General features: G+C 29.1%; 1 protein-coding gene across 2 annotated transcripts in view; it reads right to left on the bottom strand.

The window, feature by feature from the left end:
- The window catches only part of LOC129975868 (dentin sialophosphoprotein-like), a 28,996-nt gene that overhangs the window by 3,727 nt on the left and 10,198 nt on the right, over positions 1-15,071 (bottom strand). Inside the window, exons 3-5 of one of the 2 annotated variants that reach the window (XM_056089123.1) lie at positions 14,636-14,849; positions 8,449-9,071; positions 3,512-4,201 (exon numbers count right to left, since the gene is read on the bottom strand). In XM_056089123.1, the coding sequence (XP_055945098.1) occupies positions 3,512-4,201; positions 8,449-9,071; positions 14,636-14,849 (1,527 nt within the window). The remainder of the gene's footprint in view (positions 1-3,511; positions 4,202-8,448; positions 9,072-14,635; positions 14,850-15,071) is intronic. The other variant, XM_056089124.1, reaches the window with a different exon arrangement.

A 15,071-nucleotide genomic window follows, 5' to 3' on the forward strand; every position in this document is an offset into this window, starting at 1 on the left:
AGAACTGTGAGTAATGAAATATAAAACCGGGAAAAGCTGTCAGTTCTTGGGAAAAAAAATCGAGATTTGCATGCTTGCGAAGAAGAGGAAGCTTTATGCAAAACAGGTTAGGGTATGAAACGTTTGCAGTCGTTGTCATGTTTTATGTCAATGTTTCCGGCTGTAATGATGACGGAATCTTGTTGCGACGTTGAATGGCTTACAGAAAGAACTCCATAATCACATGGAGCACCTTTCTCTACATCGTTCTTTACACGATTAACAACTGCTCCTGTCTTGCATTTCATCCTAATCTATTCTTGTTTCGCAAACTGAACTGTTTTTTTTTTTTGTTTGTTTGTTTGTTTCCCCCCCCCCCCTCCTCAAACAGCGTACTGTTATTTTTTTCCTTACTTTTACTTCATGTAGTTCGATGCCAAGGTGATCAGAAACTAGTCAATAAAGTTTAATATTGTTTCTTGTTTATTCAATTCTGTTTTGGTCATTTATTGTGTTAAAATTAATGCTTTTCCGGAAAAAGCATTCCCTCTGGTGGCCATGTTGGAACCTTTTTTTTTTTCCCCAAAATTCCGTGAGCGTATCTCGTGTACCACCAAATTTCGTTGCAATCCGTTTATTGTCCACCTCAGTATTGTTGGCGCTCGACGGTTGAGTCGAAAACATCGAATTAGCAGGAAATGGGGAGGGCCATAAAAGCAAGCCGCAAATCAAGGTTTCCATAGTTGGCGCATTAGCGGGGGGATTTGTCTTAAGCATTCAGTTAATTTTTTTTTCAGCTTCTATGATACGATATTTGTGAAAATAAAAAGTCGTGGCGAATGAAATAATACTACAGTTATATGGCTGAATCAATCATTTATCTTATGATTTAATTAATTAATTATCATATGATTTAGTTAATTCAGCATTACTATAATCAATCAAGATAGCTGGTATTTGCATATGCAGTTTCAGACTTTATATAGATTCCAGGAACTTAGTGAGAGGAGGGGATGAGGGGTGACACCGCTCCCCCTAGATTTGGCTTCAAATCGGTAATATTTGAAAGGAACTCTAACGTGATATTTTATTCTGCAGTATCGATGACATCTAGATAAATACGATTACATTGTTAAAGAGAAAACAGTAAAATACTCGTGTATTCCATGAAATACTCAACTACTTCCTCCCGAAAAGTAATTCAAGGTTTAAAAAAAAATGTGTTGCAACTTTATTGAAATAATTTAATCGAAAGAAAAAGCTGTTGCTTCTCTGATTTTTAGAAAAATCTTAATTGCCTTATATAATAAAATTCAATATTATTTAATCAAGTTTTACATTAGCCAGATGAAATTTCATGTTATTACGCATTAGCTTTCAAACCAAATCATTTTTTCAGAGATATTTTTGTCTTAATTCTATCAAAAACAAAGAATTTCTAATTTGAATATTAACAATCTATAATATTTAAGCATCATAAGAACCGTCAATAGAGAATGAATACAATATACTGAAAAACCAGGATGCAAATCATGCAAAAAAAAAAAAAAAAAAGAAGAAGAAGAAGCCACAAAGCTGATGAATGTTCAATTTTACGGTGTTCTAGTCGAAACACCGGTCGCTTCTGCAGCTCTTTTGATCCGTTGACAAAGTGGGATACTTAATTCGTTTTAAGAACATTCATTTTCAAAATACCTCAAAACATTCATAATTATTTTTCTTTCTTTTGAAACAATGCGATTCCCAGGCATTATGGCACTGATATTTAGATTAGAAATATAAGAAGTCGGAAAAGCACCAATAAACGCAAGGCACTCGCAAAGCCAATCATAAACAAATAATGACGCTTCACGAAGGAAACTTCTTTCGCCAACGCATGATTATAGCAACCTTGGCTCGTCTTGTTTCCAACCCGTTTTGAAGTGGACTCGTCTGAAGTCGAACGCCAACAATCGTGAGGTGGACTATACCCGCTTGCGTTGTATGATGCTGTTTATAGGGGAAGTTTAATTATAACCACCCTGTGCATAAATAGATTATCCTTGTTTAATAATTTATGTATTGCATTATGAAACCTGTACAAATTTAATAGAAAATCTGAATTTAATAGATTTTTAACAGCTTAGAACAGTAAGCCAGAGTAAAAATAAATTGCACTTCTTTTTAAATTCTTTTACATAAAAAGAAAATACTGTAATCGTCAAAAAATTTGAATTCTAGATTTTGATGAATCTATATGTTTCAGACTATCCTGAGTACAAAAATCACATTTTTGAAATCATATCTGTCTGCAAAGAAAATAACTCAAAAGCACTTTGGACTAAAGGATGAAATTTGGTACAAGATATTTACATCAAGCTTGTAGATTTCTGTCAACTGTTAAACAAAATCCAATCAGAGGAAAGTTGGCTGTTTAGAAGTACCAAATATTATTTAACATGATAGCGACAAAATGAAAAAAAAAAACTAGATGGGTAAAATTTAATGCACAGATTTGAAATCCAAAAAGTAGATATCTATCTAATTTTGGGGCAATTCTATAACAAGGATGACTATTTGTCAACCTTCTGCATTTTCGTAAGCATGTAAGTACATAACTCAAAAATGCAATGGCTAAAATATATGAAATTTGGTATGTGATTTGCGAATTGCAGTGACTAACACTGCAATCTTGTATCAGATTTTAGTTTTAATAGCCATAAAAACATATTAAAAATACACATTTGGTATTCTGATTATTGTATATTGATCACAAACCAGCGATTCACTGATACAGGTCACATGAAAATAAGCTCTTTCATGATTATTGTTTGTCAATGGCATGCTATAAACAATAAATACGAATGTTTTCCACAGAATATACAAAATGCTTCAAAGGGACTATTCCCGCTGGTTGGAATGCAGTGAATGGTGATATTTATCTAAACTTCAAATAGAAATGAATTATGCTATACATGCAAAAGTTATCTGAGAATGAAAACTGTAACTTTCAACAGAATGAAGCACAAGCACAAACTTATCTAAGTGGAATTATAGTTAATAGGTTATTAGAATAAAGATCTAGCATTGAATTATCTATTCCATTTAACATCTTTAACTATCATATATGCCAATCACAACTTGAATATATTTATGTGTATATATGATATAATTAACCTTTCATCAATGGATTTAGAACATTCATTAATAAAGAATGCATCCACATGAAAATTTAAATACTCAGAGCCATTTGTAATTCATTTGATTTCATCAGCAATTCCTCCTCCCCCTCTCCCCCCCAAAAAAAAATTCTAATCAATGACACAATTCTAAATTTAAATTGAATAATATCTTGGACATCTAATTAATAATTTATATTATAGCTATACAAGGCATGCATACATTCTTTGGAAATATCTTGTAGAATATAATTACTCTAACACCATCTATATAACTTTAAGTCTGGAAGAGAATCCTTAAATCATGCAAACAAGATAAATGCATATAATAAATGAATAGAAATATATATTATTTATGTTGTATGTATACACACCTTTTCAATATCTGTAAATAAATAATGATTGTTGTCATTCAAATACGAGTTACAAAAAGAATCCTTTTCAACAACATTATGATGATTTAAAGAATTAGAAGACTCATCACTAGAAAATTCGAGATCACTCGAGAAATTCTGAGACAATTTCCTTCTTGCAACTGCAGCAGCTAATCTCTTTGGTTTTGTTTCAGGAAGGCCCTTTCTAAGTGCTCTAAGATTATAATTAGCTCTAAAAGTATCTTCTACATATTTTTTGGCAAAAGCCCTATCATCTATACTTAAAGCTTTGCAGTTTGTTGACATAATATCAACTTCCCTAGAAATATTTGATGATTCTAATACTGTATGATTTTGAACATTAAACTTTTCTGCCATAGAACTGTATATTTTGGTGCTTGTAGAAGATGTCTTTAAACTAGCTTCTTTAGGATCACATATAAAAATTTTATTATTTTTTCTTACCGAATCTGATGATTTTGCATTGATATATGTTGCCAAATTTTCAAAAATCTTAGATGACTTTGATGATGCAATTTTTTTAAATTTTTCCGTTTGTGTACTATATTCTTGAATAGTTTCCGAGCTCCCTTCATTCATAGGTTTTGTTTGGGATAGAGAAAATTTATCCATATAATTATCTGCATTCTTATTAACGGATAAAATAGAAGTTTGACGAAATAATATACCCTGAAATTAAAAAATAAAAATAGTAAAAAATATATGTTAAAAAATTGATAGCATTTAAAAGGCATACAAAAGTTTTTTTGATAATGTTCCATAAAATTAATTAAAAAATGTTCAAAGCATAAGAATTTTGTAAAATTTCAGAAAGATACTTTTAAAACAATAGTACAAATACATTTCAGAAAGGGGACATATATAGTTTTTCTTCTCAATTATTTTAACGTCTTTTTAAAAGTATTTTCACTTAGAACACATTTTATGAAACGTTAATTTTTAATAATGTCACTCCTTCAAATATGGATATTTTTTTTAAAAAATCAAAACTAGTTTTTTTTTAATTACAAGTTAAAATATTTTCAATCACATACAGAGCATGTGAAAATGAAAACTAAAAAAATAACATACACCATCAGAGAATTTTGACATACCTACAGAGTTGTTTCATAGTTGTTTTATATGTACTTTTATATGCAAAAAGGAGCTGGTGCACCACAAATGCACTTCTTAATGTCAAAAGACAGGAGATCTTCAGAAAAAAATGCAGACAAATATTTAAGTGAAAAAGGACGATACATTCACAAATCTATTGTGTGTCACCCACTGCATGGACTGGAAGTACTGCTTGATTACAAGGATGTTGTAAGTACTGGAATTGGCCTAAATAGTACTGGACTTGTTTACTATTTTGAGATAGGAATAGGTTCAGTCTGTTATTGAATAGTAGATGCCAACTGACCAAACATAAGAGTGGCTTTTTATCTATTAGATAATATTAAGGATACAGACCGATATCCAATATGCAGTTTCATGATATGGGACATAATCAATGGCTGATGCCCTCACTAATGATCTGGAATTATAACTAATCACAGATGCATTGATGAAGCAAAATTGAAATTTCTGAAAAGATGAAAAACTTAGATACCAACAGAGATAAACTTGTCTTCACTGACAACAATGTACCTCCTCAGTGAAGCACATGCTTTTCTGGATTGTCTAGAAAGTGAAAATATTCAACACCTTGTACAGATGTAGACCGTACTGAAAAGATTTCAGATATTTTTGGAAAAGAGACTCACTCATTGAAAATAACAAACAACAAGCAAGAACACCTCTACCCATGCAGTGACAGAAGAGTTGGACAGCAGCTGCTGGATATATTGCAGAAAGTATGACACAAATATGCTATATTACTCCAATGTGGGCATATCACACATTGACACTCAAAGGTAAATGTTTTCATTCATATAATTTTTTTATTTTTCTTTATACAGCATTTAATGAATACCTTTCCTTTTTAAACAGGATTGGCATTCAAATCTGGAAAAAAAAATTCTCTCTATTTTCCCTGTACATATATTCAAGATACAAGGAAATGCTCGAATAGCACTGATGTGCCAGTTATAATGTAATATGATTTTAAGGAGTGGATAAAGCAGAAAAAGGAAGCAGCAATTTAATATTATCTCTTTATTTATTATCAAGAATTTTAGCAAAACAAAATTTTTATATTAAGAGGGGGGGGGATATATCGCTTCTCAAGCTCTTTAACTGTGAGTCACAAAATTAAGGAATCAGGTGAAATAAGATACAAAATAATTTTATCATGATACAAATCTTTTCATGATTACTCCAAAAAAAAAAACATTACTAAGCAAGATTAGTTTTTTTATTTATTCATTTTCGTTAATTTATGTATTATAACATCTATTTCTGCAACTTCTAGTTTTTTTAGCCACCAGTTTCATAGAATTTATCCTTAACAAATAAGGTACAACATTTTTTATGACCTAACGTATAGTTTTTAGTAATTTCACTTTCAGTAAATGTATGTAAAAATATTTCCGATATCATTGCATTCATTAAAGGATGAAAATGGTACAACAAGTTTTAAAGCCCATGAAAATTCAGTTTTAAATGATTATTCTTGAACTACAAAGTTCGAAGTGGGTTGGACATTCAACTTGACATTCTATCTTTTCCTGTATTCCTTTTATCCAACATCAACGATGACTCTTTGAAACCAGCAGGCAAGTCTTGTATGTTTGTTTTTTTAAACATGACTAGTAAGTGCCTGTTTTCCAATATTACTTAGGCTCATTATCTTCTTACAAAGTGAGCAGTATGCAACAAATGTTGTGGAACTCCTCAAACCCATTCAACAAAATCAGGTTTGATTTTTATATCCGTCCAACTCGTTTTAAATACAGATTTTGAGCAACTCATTGTTTAAAAAAATTCTTTACTCTACTCTGAATAAGAATGTAGTTTCTCAAATAACAAACAACCCAATCAATAACTCAAGTATAGCACTCTAAACACTACCACCCTGCCCCCGCAAATTGAAATGTTCCCTCCACAGAAATTTATTCTATTCTTTCACTTTCACAGGATTTCTCGAAACCTTCAAGCAAAATCAGAATAGATTATATTTATCCATCCAATTCATATTAAATAGGGATTTTCAGCAGCTCACAGTTTTTTTTTTTTAATTCTCTAATCTGCTTTGAATAAGCTGTCAGTTTCTCAAATAATAAACAAATCAATAAACTCAAGTATAGTAGATTAAACAACACTGCGTTGCTTCCGCAGATTGAATGCTCTGACCAGAGAAATTTATTCTATTCCTTCACGCAGTTACAAAAGTCTCGCGCATGCTCATTAGCTGAAATTCGGGACTCTCATGGAAAAAGAGCAACTGCCTGGCAGATCGAAACTAGATTGATCAATACAGATAAAAAAGGGAGAGTAAAAACGAAATGAGTTTCCACATTACACAATCGTGAATGGTATTGCTACGCTTTTGGAACTATGATTACGATCTTTCATTCTTGCAATCTTTAGAGATCGTCATTTTTAGATGGGGAAAAATAACTAAGAAACTTAAAATTCCCTGTATTTTCAAAGTTTCCCAAAAATTTTCAAATTTCCCTGTATTTTTTTCTGTCAATTTTTAAATTCCCTGTGTTTTTCCGGTATCCCAGGTTCCTTCGGTGGCGAGGCAATCCTTTTTAAATCATTCAAAACGTTCTATGTTTTTCTAGAATAATAAGTTATCTTTAATCTTTTGTTCAAATAGTGTGGTAACAATATTTTATTCTGCTGGATCTGCATTCCTGCTTAATCTCATTCTACATCACAATTTGTGATCTAATGTGTTGAAATTTTACAAGTCATATGCTGTAAAAAGCTAAGAACATTAACCAATGACAAGTAATGACATTAACCAATGACAATGACTTTATTCATGAAACAAACTCGATTAATAACAAATATGTATGTAATGTATGAGTTTGTGTGTGATTTGATATCCTACAGAGCAGGCTGCTCCTAGAGTTAAAAAATTTGACATAAATATATTTTGGGGTGATTTTTAAAAATCTGAATCAGACTTTCAAATGATTAGTAAATGAGTAAAGTTTTGGAATTTTTATCTGGATTTTCAAAAAACATTGAAGCATAAAAATGAATCTTACCTCATCTAAAAATTCAAGAAATTATCTTTTTCTATGGAATAATAATTTCATTTTTATTTGTTTTAAAGAAATTTAAATCATTTCCATTATGATTACCAAAAATTTTATTTTGGTTTTTTCTGCCAAGGGCTAATAACCAAGGTAAAAAGTTTCAGTTTAGTTTATTCCATATTGAAAAGGGTTTTTTAAAGCATAATTTTAATATAATGTTTATTTAAAGGTGATTTTTTTTTAATTTGTAGATGAAAATTATGTCTCTTTTCTGTAATATACAGGGATGTATAAAACATATTATTATTATTTAAATTTGAAATTTTGCTTTGTTATTGCAATGCAGTATTTTTAAAATTGAATCAATAAACAAAAGTCTCTTAAGACTACACAAATTAAGAAACATATTCTGTATCATAAAAAAAAAAACCCTCTGAAGCTGAATAATTTCATTTGTTATCATTATATAATCAATTCAACCAACAAGCTATAGAGTTCATTGAAATTCAATCACCTCCCATTTCAGATTAAGGCTGGCATTTGTGATGATGATTATGATAAACAATGAAAATTGGATAATGCTTACCGCAATAATGGAATAGGTATAAGGTTTTTAGAATAATAAGAATTAAACATACATTATTATTTAAAAATTCTTTATTGTTAATAATTTTGGCAAACCAGTTAGTCACCAAAGATGATAAGTATGTAATAATTAGAAAGGGCTCTCATAGAATTTTCATCATATAAAACATTTAAAAAAATAAAGGAAAAAAAATATACCTTTTCCATATCAGCAGCACTACACTGTCCTGATGAATAAGAAGAATCCTCAACAGAACAATTGATATTATCCTTTTTCAAGTTTTCTATCATCTTCTTTCTTGCAGTAGTAGCAGCTAACCTCTTTGTTCTTTTTTCAATTTGTTGCATTTTGAAATTGTTGCATTCTGCATCTTTTGCATGCTGTAGTCTCCTTAAATTCATACTATAATTAGTTCTACATTCTTTTCCTAAACTTTTGTTAAGAGACTTCCCTTCAGATCTTAAAAATTTTCGATTCATTAAGATAACAACATTATTACTTATATTAAAAAAATCTTCAAACTCTCCTGACGGTGTATCTGTACAATTAAAAGGCACATTTACTGTTTTAGTGTCAGAAAAATTCTTTTGGCAATCATCTTTTTCAGAAAAATGTGATTCCTTTGAGTAATTGTGTCCATCATTTGTTAATTTCATATTTGTATTTTCGCCTATACTATTTTTGACTCTGTTTCCATTTGTTAAAGGATTACTAGATTTTGTTGCTGGTGCAGCAAAGTCAGGGGGGAGTAATGTAGAGCTTTGTTTAGAATAAACAGATGGGTTGTTTGAATGCTTTTTCTTTTCCTTTTTCTGGGATTCTAAAAAAATTAAGAAAAAAATATTGCCATTAATACACTATGAAGAGTTTATAACAAAGAATTTTATTATTCAAGACATCTTATTTCAATATCCCAAGGAAAAGAATTCATGAAAATAAACTTTCAACATTTTTTTTTTAAATTTACAAAACATTAACACTTAACTCAATTAATAACCATATTTTAGGTAAGTTTCTTTTAAATGTAGAAAACAAAATTCATATAATTGTGAAATAAAATTACATTCTAAAGGGGGGGGGTCCTCATATTTTTTGTTATAATTTTTTAGAAAATACTACCAGAAAATTAATAAAAATTTATTAAACATTTTTATGCAAAAAAATATCAAAAAGTTTTTCAAAATATAATGTGATAAAAAAAATTAAGAATGCTTTCATATTTGTTCCATTATCTAAAGCAAAGTAAAAATAAAAATTTGCAAAATGATGGCACTTTGAGTTTACAATCTGGCTGAAAGGAGCATATATGCAATTATTTAGGAATTTGGTATGTGCAATTATTTAGGAATTTTGTATGTACAATTATTTATTAATTTGGGAAAATGTGCCAATTACCTGGTAAAAACAAAAGAGAAAAAAATGGAATGCATTCAGATTAAATATGAAACTGGAATATCATAGGACACTGGATGTTAAATTAGAAATCCATATCATTTGAAAAAGCTTTATTATATAATTTAATTTAATTAAATTTTGAAATTCTGATTATAAAATTGAAAATAGCAAAATCGATATAAAGCTGTTTGAGCATGAGAGTTTTCAAGTAATTATCAATAAACATAAAGTTATAAAGGTAACATATGCACCTCCCAATGTGGTTTTCATTGCTTTTTAATTTTATCAAACAGAAAGAGATTCCACTCAGAAATTTTAATCACAACAGTTTAGACCTTTCTAGGTTTGAAATATCAATTTTTCTGAAACAGTAACTCAAAATTGCATTGAATTATGAGTGATGAAATTTTATATGTAATTTTCTTTTCTTTCCTTTTTTTTATATATATATATATATTTTTATCAAAATCTGGACAAAATCCATAGAAGGCTATATGGATGAAATTTAGCATATAGATTTATAGGAGAATTATGGATAAATTACAAATATTGAACCAAATCTGACAAATTGTGGAGCTCTACATAATTTGCACAGATCTCTTACTGCTTTACATATTCACATAAGGGTGGAACAAAAACAATTTTTTTTTTTTTTTTTTTTTTTTTTTTTAGATTTCAGTTTGGTAATAGTGCGGAAAAGTTGCCTTTTAGAGTCAAAAACAATTTTTAAGAATTTGGTTGAAATATTACATTATCTTTAGGTGCCACAAAGATCTTGAAATTTGTAAAAAAACAGTGAAAAAAAAATGGACATTTTTAAAATGGAAATATAAAATTTTTTCTTAGATTTTAGTTTGGTAATAATACAGAAAAATTGCCTTTTAGGTTCACAAACATTTTTTTTAAAATTTGCTTGCAATATTATATTATTTTGAGGTGCCGCAAAAAGTTTTGAATTTATAAAAAAATTTTAAAAATGGAAAATTTTAAAATGGGTTTTTAAAATTAGGTTTTAGTTTGACAATAGTGGGGAAAAGTTAGTTTTTGGGTTCAAAAAGAATTTTTAAAAATTTGGTTGCAGTACAACAACATTTCGAGGTGTCGCAAAAAACTTAAAGTTTGCAAAATAAATAAATAAATAAATAAAAAATTATAAATTTTAATAAAATATTTTTATGAATTTTTGTTCATATAATGTTACAAAAGATGACTTTAAATACATATATAAGCATTACAAATAGAAATAATTATTAATCACAAAGTATAATAATAATAAAATATTTTTTATGTCAAATTTTGCATTTTTTCTTCTGCGTTAATGATTACAAATGTTAACAGAAGCAAAATGTTTGTTTCTACTTCACTGCCACATTAAACTGTCTTTTTTTAATTGAATTTTGGCCTATTGACACATAAGTCAATTGCGGCTGAACCACAGACATTTTGAACCGATTCGACCAGCAGTTTCACACCTCTTTCCACCGCTTGCATGAGACAAGGAAGCGGGTGAAAGTCGATAACCGAGTCCCCTATGCTATTTGATTCAGTTTCAGATACCTCCCATATAAAATCTTTTACAGAGTCACTGGAAACATGTTTTAAAAAGGGTTTTACGTCATTTTCAAGCCATGAAATCATGTCGATGTATTCCACTGCATCGAAGTTTATCTTTGGAACTTGAACTTTGTCTTTACTTTCTGTTATTGCTTTTAAAACACGTCGTAAACCACGTCGTTTTACGTTCACCATTTAGCATGGATAAAAGGATATTTTCTGAAGCAGCAAAGTACCCATTTTTTAAAAAAATAATCTGATTTATAACGTTCGTGAGATCGTCAGAGAGAAAGCGTGAATATGAGATAAGGTTAAAAAGATGTTTAGATCTTACATGAAGTTTAAGTACATGTAGGTTTTAACTTAATATAAGCACCTAGTAGTTATCTCACATAAGCACCTGATAGTTATCTCTTCTTGTCTATTTGATGGTTCTGGTTTGTTTGCCACTTTTTGTAAAACACACTGTTGTTCTTCAAGATTGCCATGGTCGGCACTACCATTTCTGAAACACTAGTATTTTTTGTCCGTTCTTGATTAAGCTTAATTATTCTCTGTAGTAACTGACTTTCTTCATTCTTTCTTCCACAAAGCTCTTGTGGAAGCAATATCAATATTACCTATAACCATTCTTCTGTTAGAACATTGATCGTTTAGAAACGTTTTTTCCATAATTGGCACTTGCTTTTTCTTTTATTCAAGTCAGTAATATGAAATAAGCGTTTAGCTTCTACTCTAAATTCTGTGAGGTTGGAATCAAACTTATCTGAACCTTTTCTACTTTCAGACTTTAATAAATTCCTGTATTTAGCATGATAAGCTTTTATCATTTATGAAATTATTTTGCTAGAAGCAAAGGAAATAAAGGCTCTTGACAATATTTATTCTATTATGGGGATTAAAGTGTCATATTTTTCACTTACAGAGGAATCCTTTTCTGAAGCAGTTTTGAGATTATGCCTTATAAAACAGTAGCACTTCATAACAAGTTCGTAAGTAAGGAGTTCAACTTCAAGGAAATCACTAAATTTCCTAAAAATAGAAGGCTCAGACATTTGTCTTGTCTTCACTAATTTAGACTGAACCATTTTTACTCACAGCAAACCACACAAGCGCACAAACTAACAAGTCAGTTACGTTAATCAGTTACACAATAGACGGAGCGGAGACGCTAAATCAACTGAACTCGGCATAGCTACTGATTTGAAATCAGACCTCTCCTGATCACCAGACGCAGATAAATCTCCATCTTACCTCAATAACAGCCGCTCCGATGCGAATCAATGTCATCAAAGTGCAATAGTAAAACTGTTTTTATATTCCCATACACATGTCAATGCCTATTTAAAGCTTTTTATTTTATAATAGAGGCACACAAAAATCCTTAAAAAGTTGTAAAATGTGTTTTTTTTGAAACTTTAACGTCTTTGCGGCACCTCTGGCCCTATTCCAATATTTTTCATTTTTATAATTTATTTTATCTACAAATTTAAAAAATTGATTTCTTTCGTTCCACCCCAATTCACATTGAATGCAACAACTAAAGAATGCAACAAAAGATAAATTTAAAAAGTGCTGTTCTGAGGCTAAAACTGCAGATCTGCATCAAATTTAAATTCATTCAGAAGAAAAGAAGGTGTCCTAAATGCATATTCAGTTTTCTTCATCTTATTAAGTGGTGGTGGGGGGGGGAATGCCATACTGCATCATTACACAGGAAATTTGAAAGAGATGGGTATTTAAATAACCATCGCCAAAAAGTCTGATGTCTTCCTTTCTATTCTATATATTCAGGAGATGCAAAAGAGAATAGAAAAGAAAAAATCTAAATAGTCAATTTATATGAGCTAGTCAAGCAGAAAATAATTATGCTGGTTCATTGTGTTAAAAAATCATTCAAACAAGGATGGAAATAAATTATTAAGTTTTATTCATGTCCTTCATCAGAAATTTAAATAAAAAGGCATTGTTTGAAAAAAGATGTGATCCTTTAAAGTCTACAAAATAAAAATAAAAAATCTTAATCCATTAACATTCAACTTAATTTAAAGCATAGATTTCAGCAAATTTTTTTCAAATTATGTTGAAAATATAGAAATAAGTTCTAGAGAAAATAATTTCTTGAAGGCAATCAATTACTATAATTTTTTCGAACTTTATAATAATTTAATCCAATAATCAAATTTTGATTCTTATGGCAATTATCATTTAGAAGTTAATCTGATGGGGGGGGGACTAATTTCAATGTTTCATAATATGAATAGTAAATTAAAAACTAAAAGCAAGAAAATAGTTTTTAAAAGCTTCAATTTTTTAGTACATTAATAAGAATGTGTTTTTAAAAATTGTATACACTAAAGTTTCTTTTTTTTTTAAATAAAGATAGTATTATATAAAATAAGTATTACAACTATTCACCAATTTCTTTTTAATATGAAATAGGGTACGATTTGATGCTTTCAACATTTACAATCAGAATATCAAATAAAGATATAATAGTTTCTATTTAATGTGATTATTTCATGATTTAAGAATTTTGATAGCATTAACTGATTTGTATATAATCAATTATATTTTTATCATGTCAAATGGGAGGCAACAGTTAGGTCAAAGCTAAAGCTATTTATAATTCTTTTCAACAATTAAAAAACTCATTAATTGTTATTTATTGACAATTATTCCTTAAAAATTCATTTATAAATTGCTTGTCCTTGCATTGTTTTATAAAAATTATAACATGATGCTCCATATTGAGTTACAAAATATCTGCATGACTTATTTAAGCATTCATTGATAAGTTTTCTTCAAGATAGAATTATCAACAATTATTGCTTGGATTTGTTCACAAAAAAATTCATTATTTTTCAAAATTTTACAAATAGGTTGTGAAATTTTTAACAACACCATAGTGTTGTGATAACTCATTTTTGTAAACTTACAAAACTGTTAAAAATTTTAACTTTGTCTTTAGTATTTAACTAAGCTCTTTAGTTTATCCATTTTGTTTTCAATGGCAGGTAGTAGTGGTTTGTGTCTATACCACAAATTTCAAGCCAGACTAGCTATATAGATGCCCACTTAAACCAATCAACCATTCTTGTCTACACAAAAGATATTAACTATCTCAGATGGCGAAATGGCCTCCAAATGTTTCCATGTTAGTACAGCAAGAAATTCTATGAATACAATTATTAATGCTGGTTGATAATGAACAAGCAGACAATTCCCTACTTCAGACTTGATAATATTAATGTAGTAATCACACTAAATGAATATCTTTTCGTACGAAATTTGAATATATCAGTTAGGACAAGGATTTTGATAATATATACAGAATAACTTTAGCAGAATTAATACAGAATTAAGCAGCATTCTCTGTATTTAATAATAAATACTATTTCATACAATTTTTTAAATTACAAAATTAAATCTTACCTAATTTTCTTGATATTTCCAAACAATCTGGACAATACCAGTTACCATGGGGAATTGATTTCAGAGGTGGTTTAAGACAAATAAAATGAAATGCAAGATCACAGCAGTCACAAAGAATAACTGTATCATTATTTTCTTTAGTTTCCTTACATATTTCACAATAAACACTTATATCATACAGTTCTGTGCCCTTCTTTTTTCTTTTATGTTTGATCTATAAAAATTAAATATTTGATAATTTTAAAAATCATATATGATCCATAAGCAGCAAGAAAGATTATATGAAATAGGACATTTCAATTTATTCATTAATGTTCACTACATTTTCTACAAAGATACATTGTTTCACAAGCAGATTTAAAAACAATAAGCAAAAGTAGTATCTTAACAAATTAGTTAATCAGATTTAATTAATCTAAATAAATACAAATTTATT

The sequence above is a fragment of the Argiope bruennichi genome, chromosome 7 (genome assembly GCF_947563725.1).
Source record: "Argiope bruennichi chromosome 7, qqArgBrue1.1, whole genome shotgun sequence".
NCBI lineage: Eukaryota > Metazoa > Arthropoda > Arachnida > Araneae > Araneidae > Argiope > Argiope bruennichi.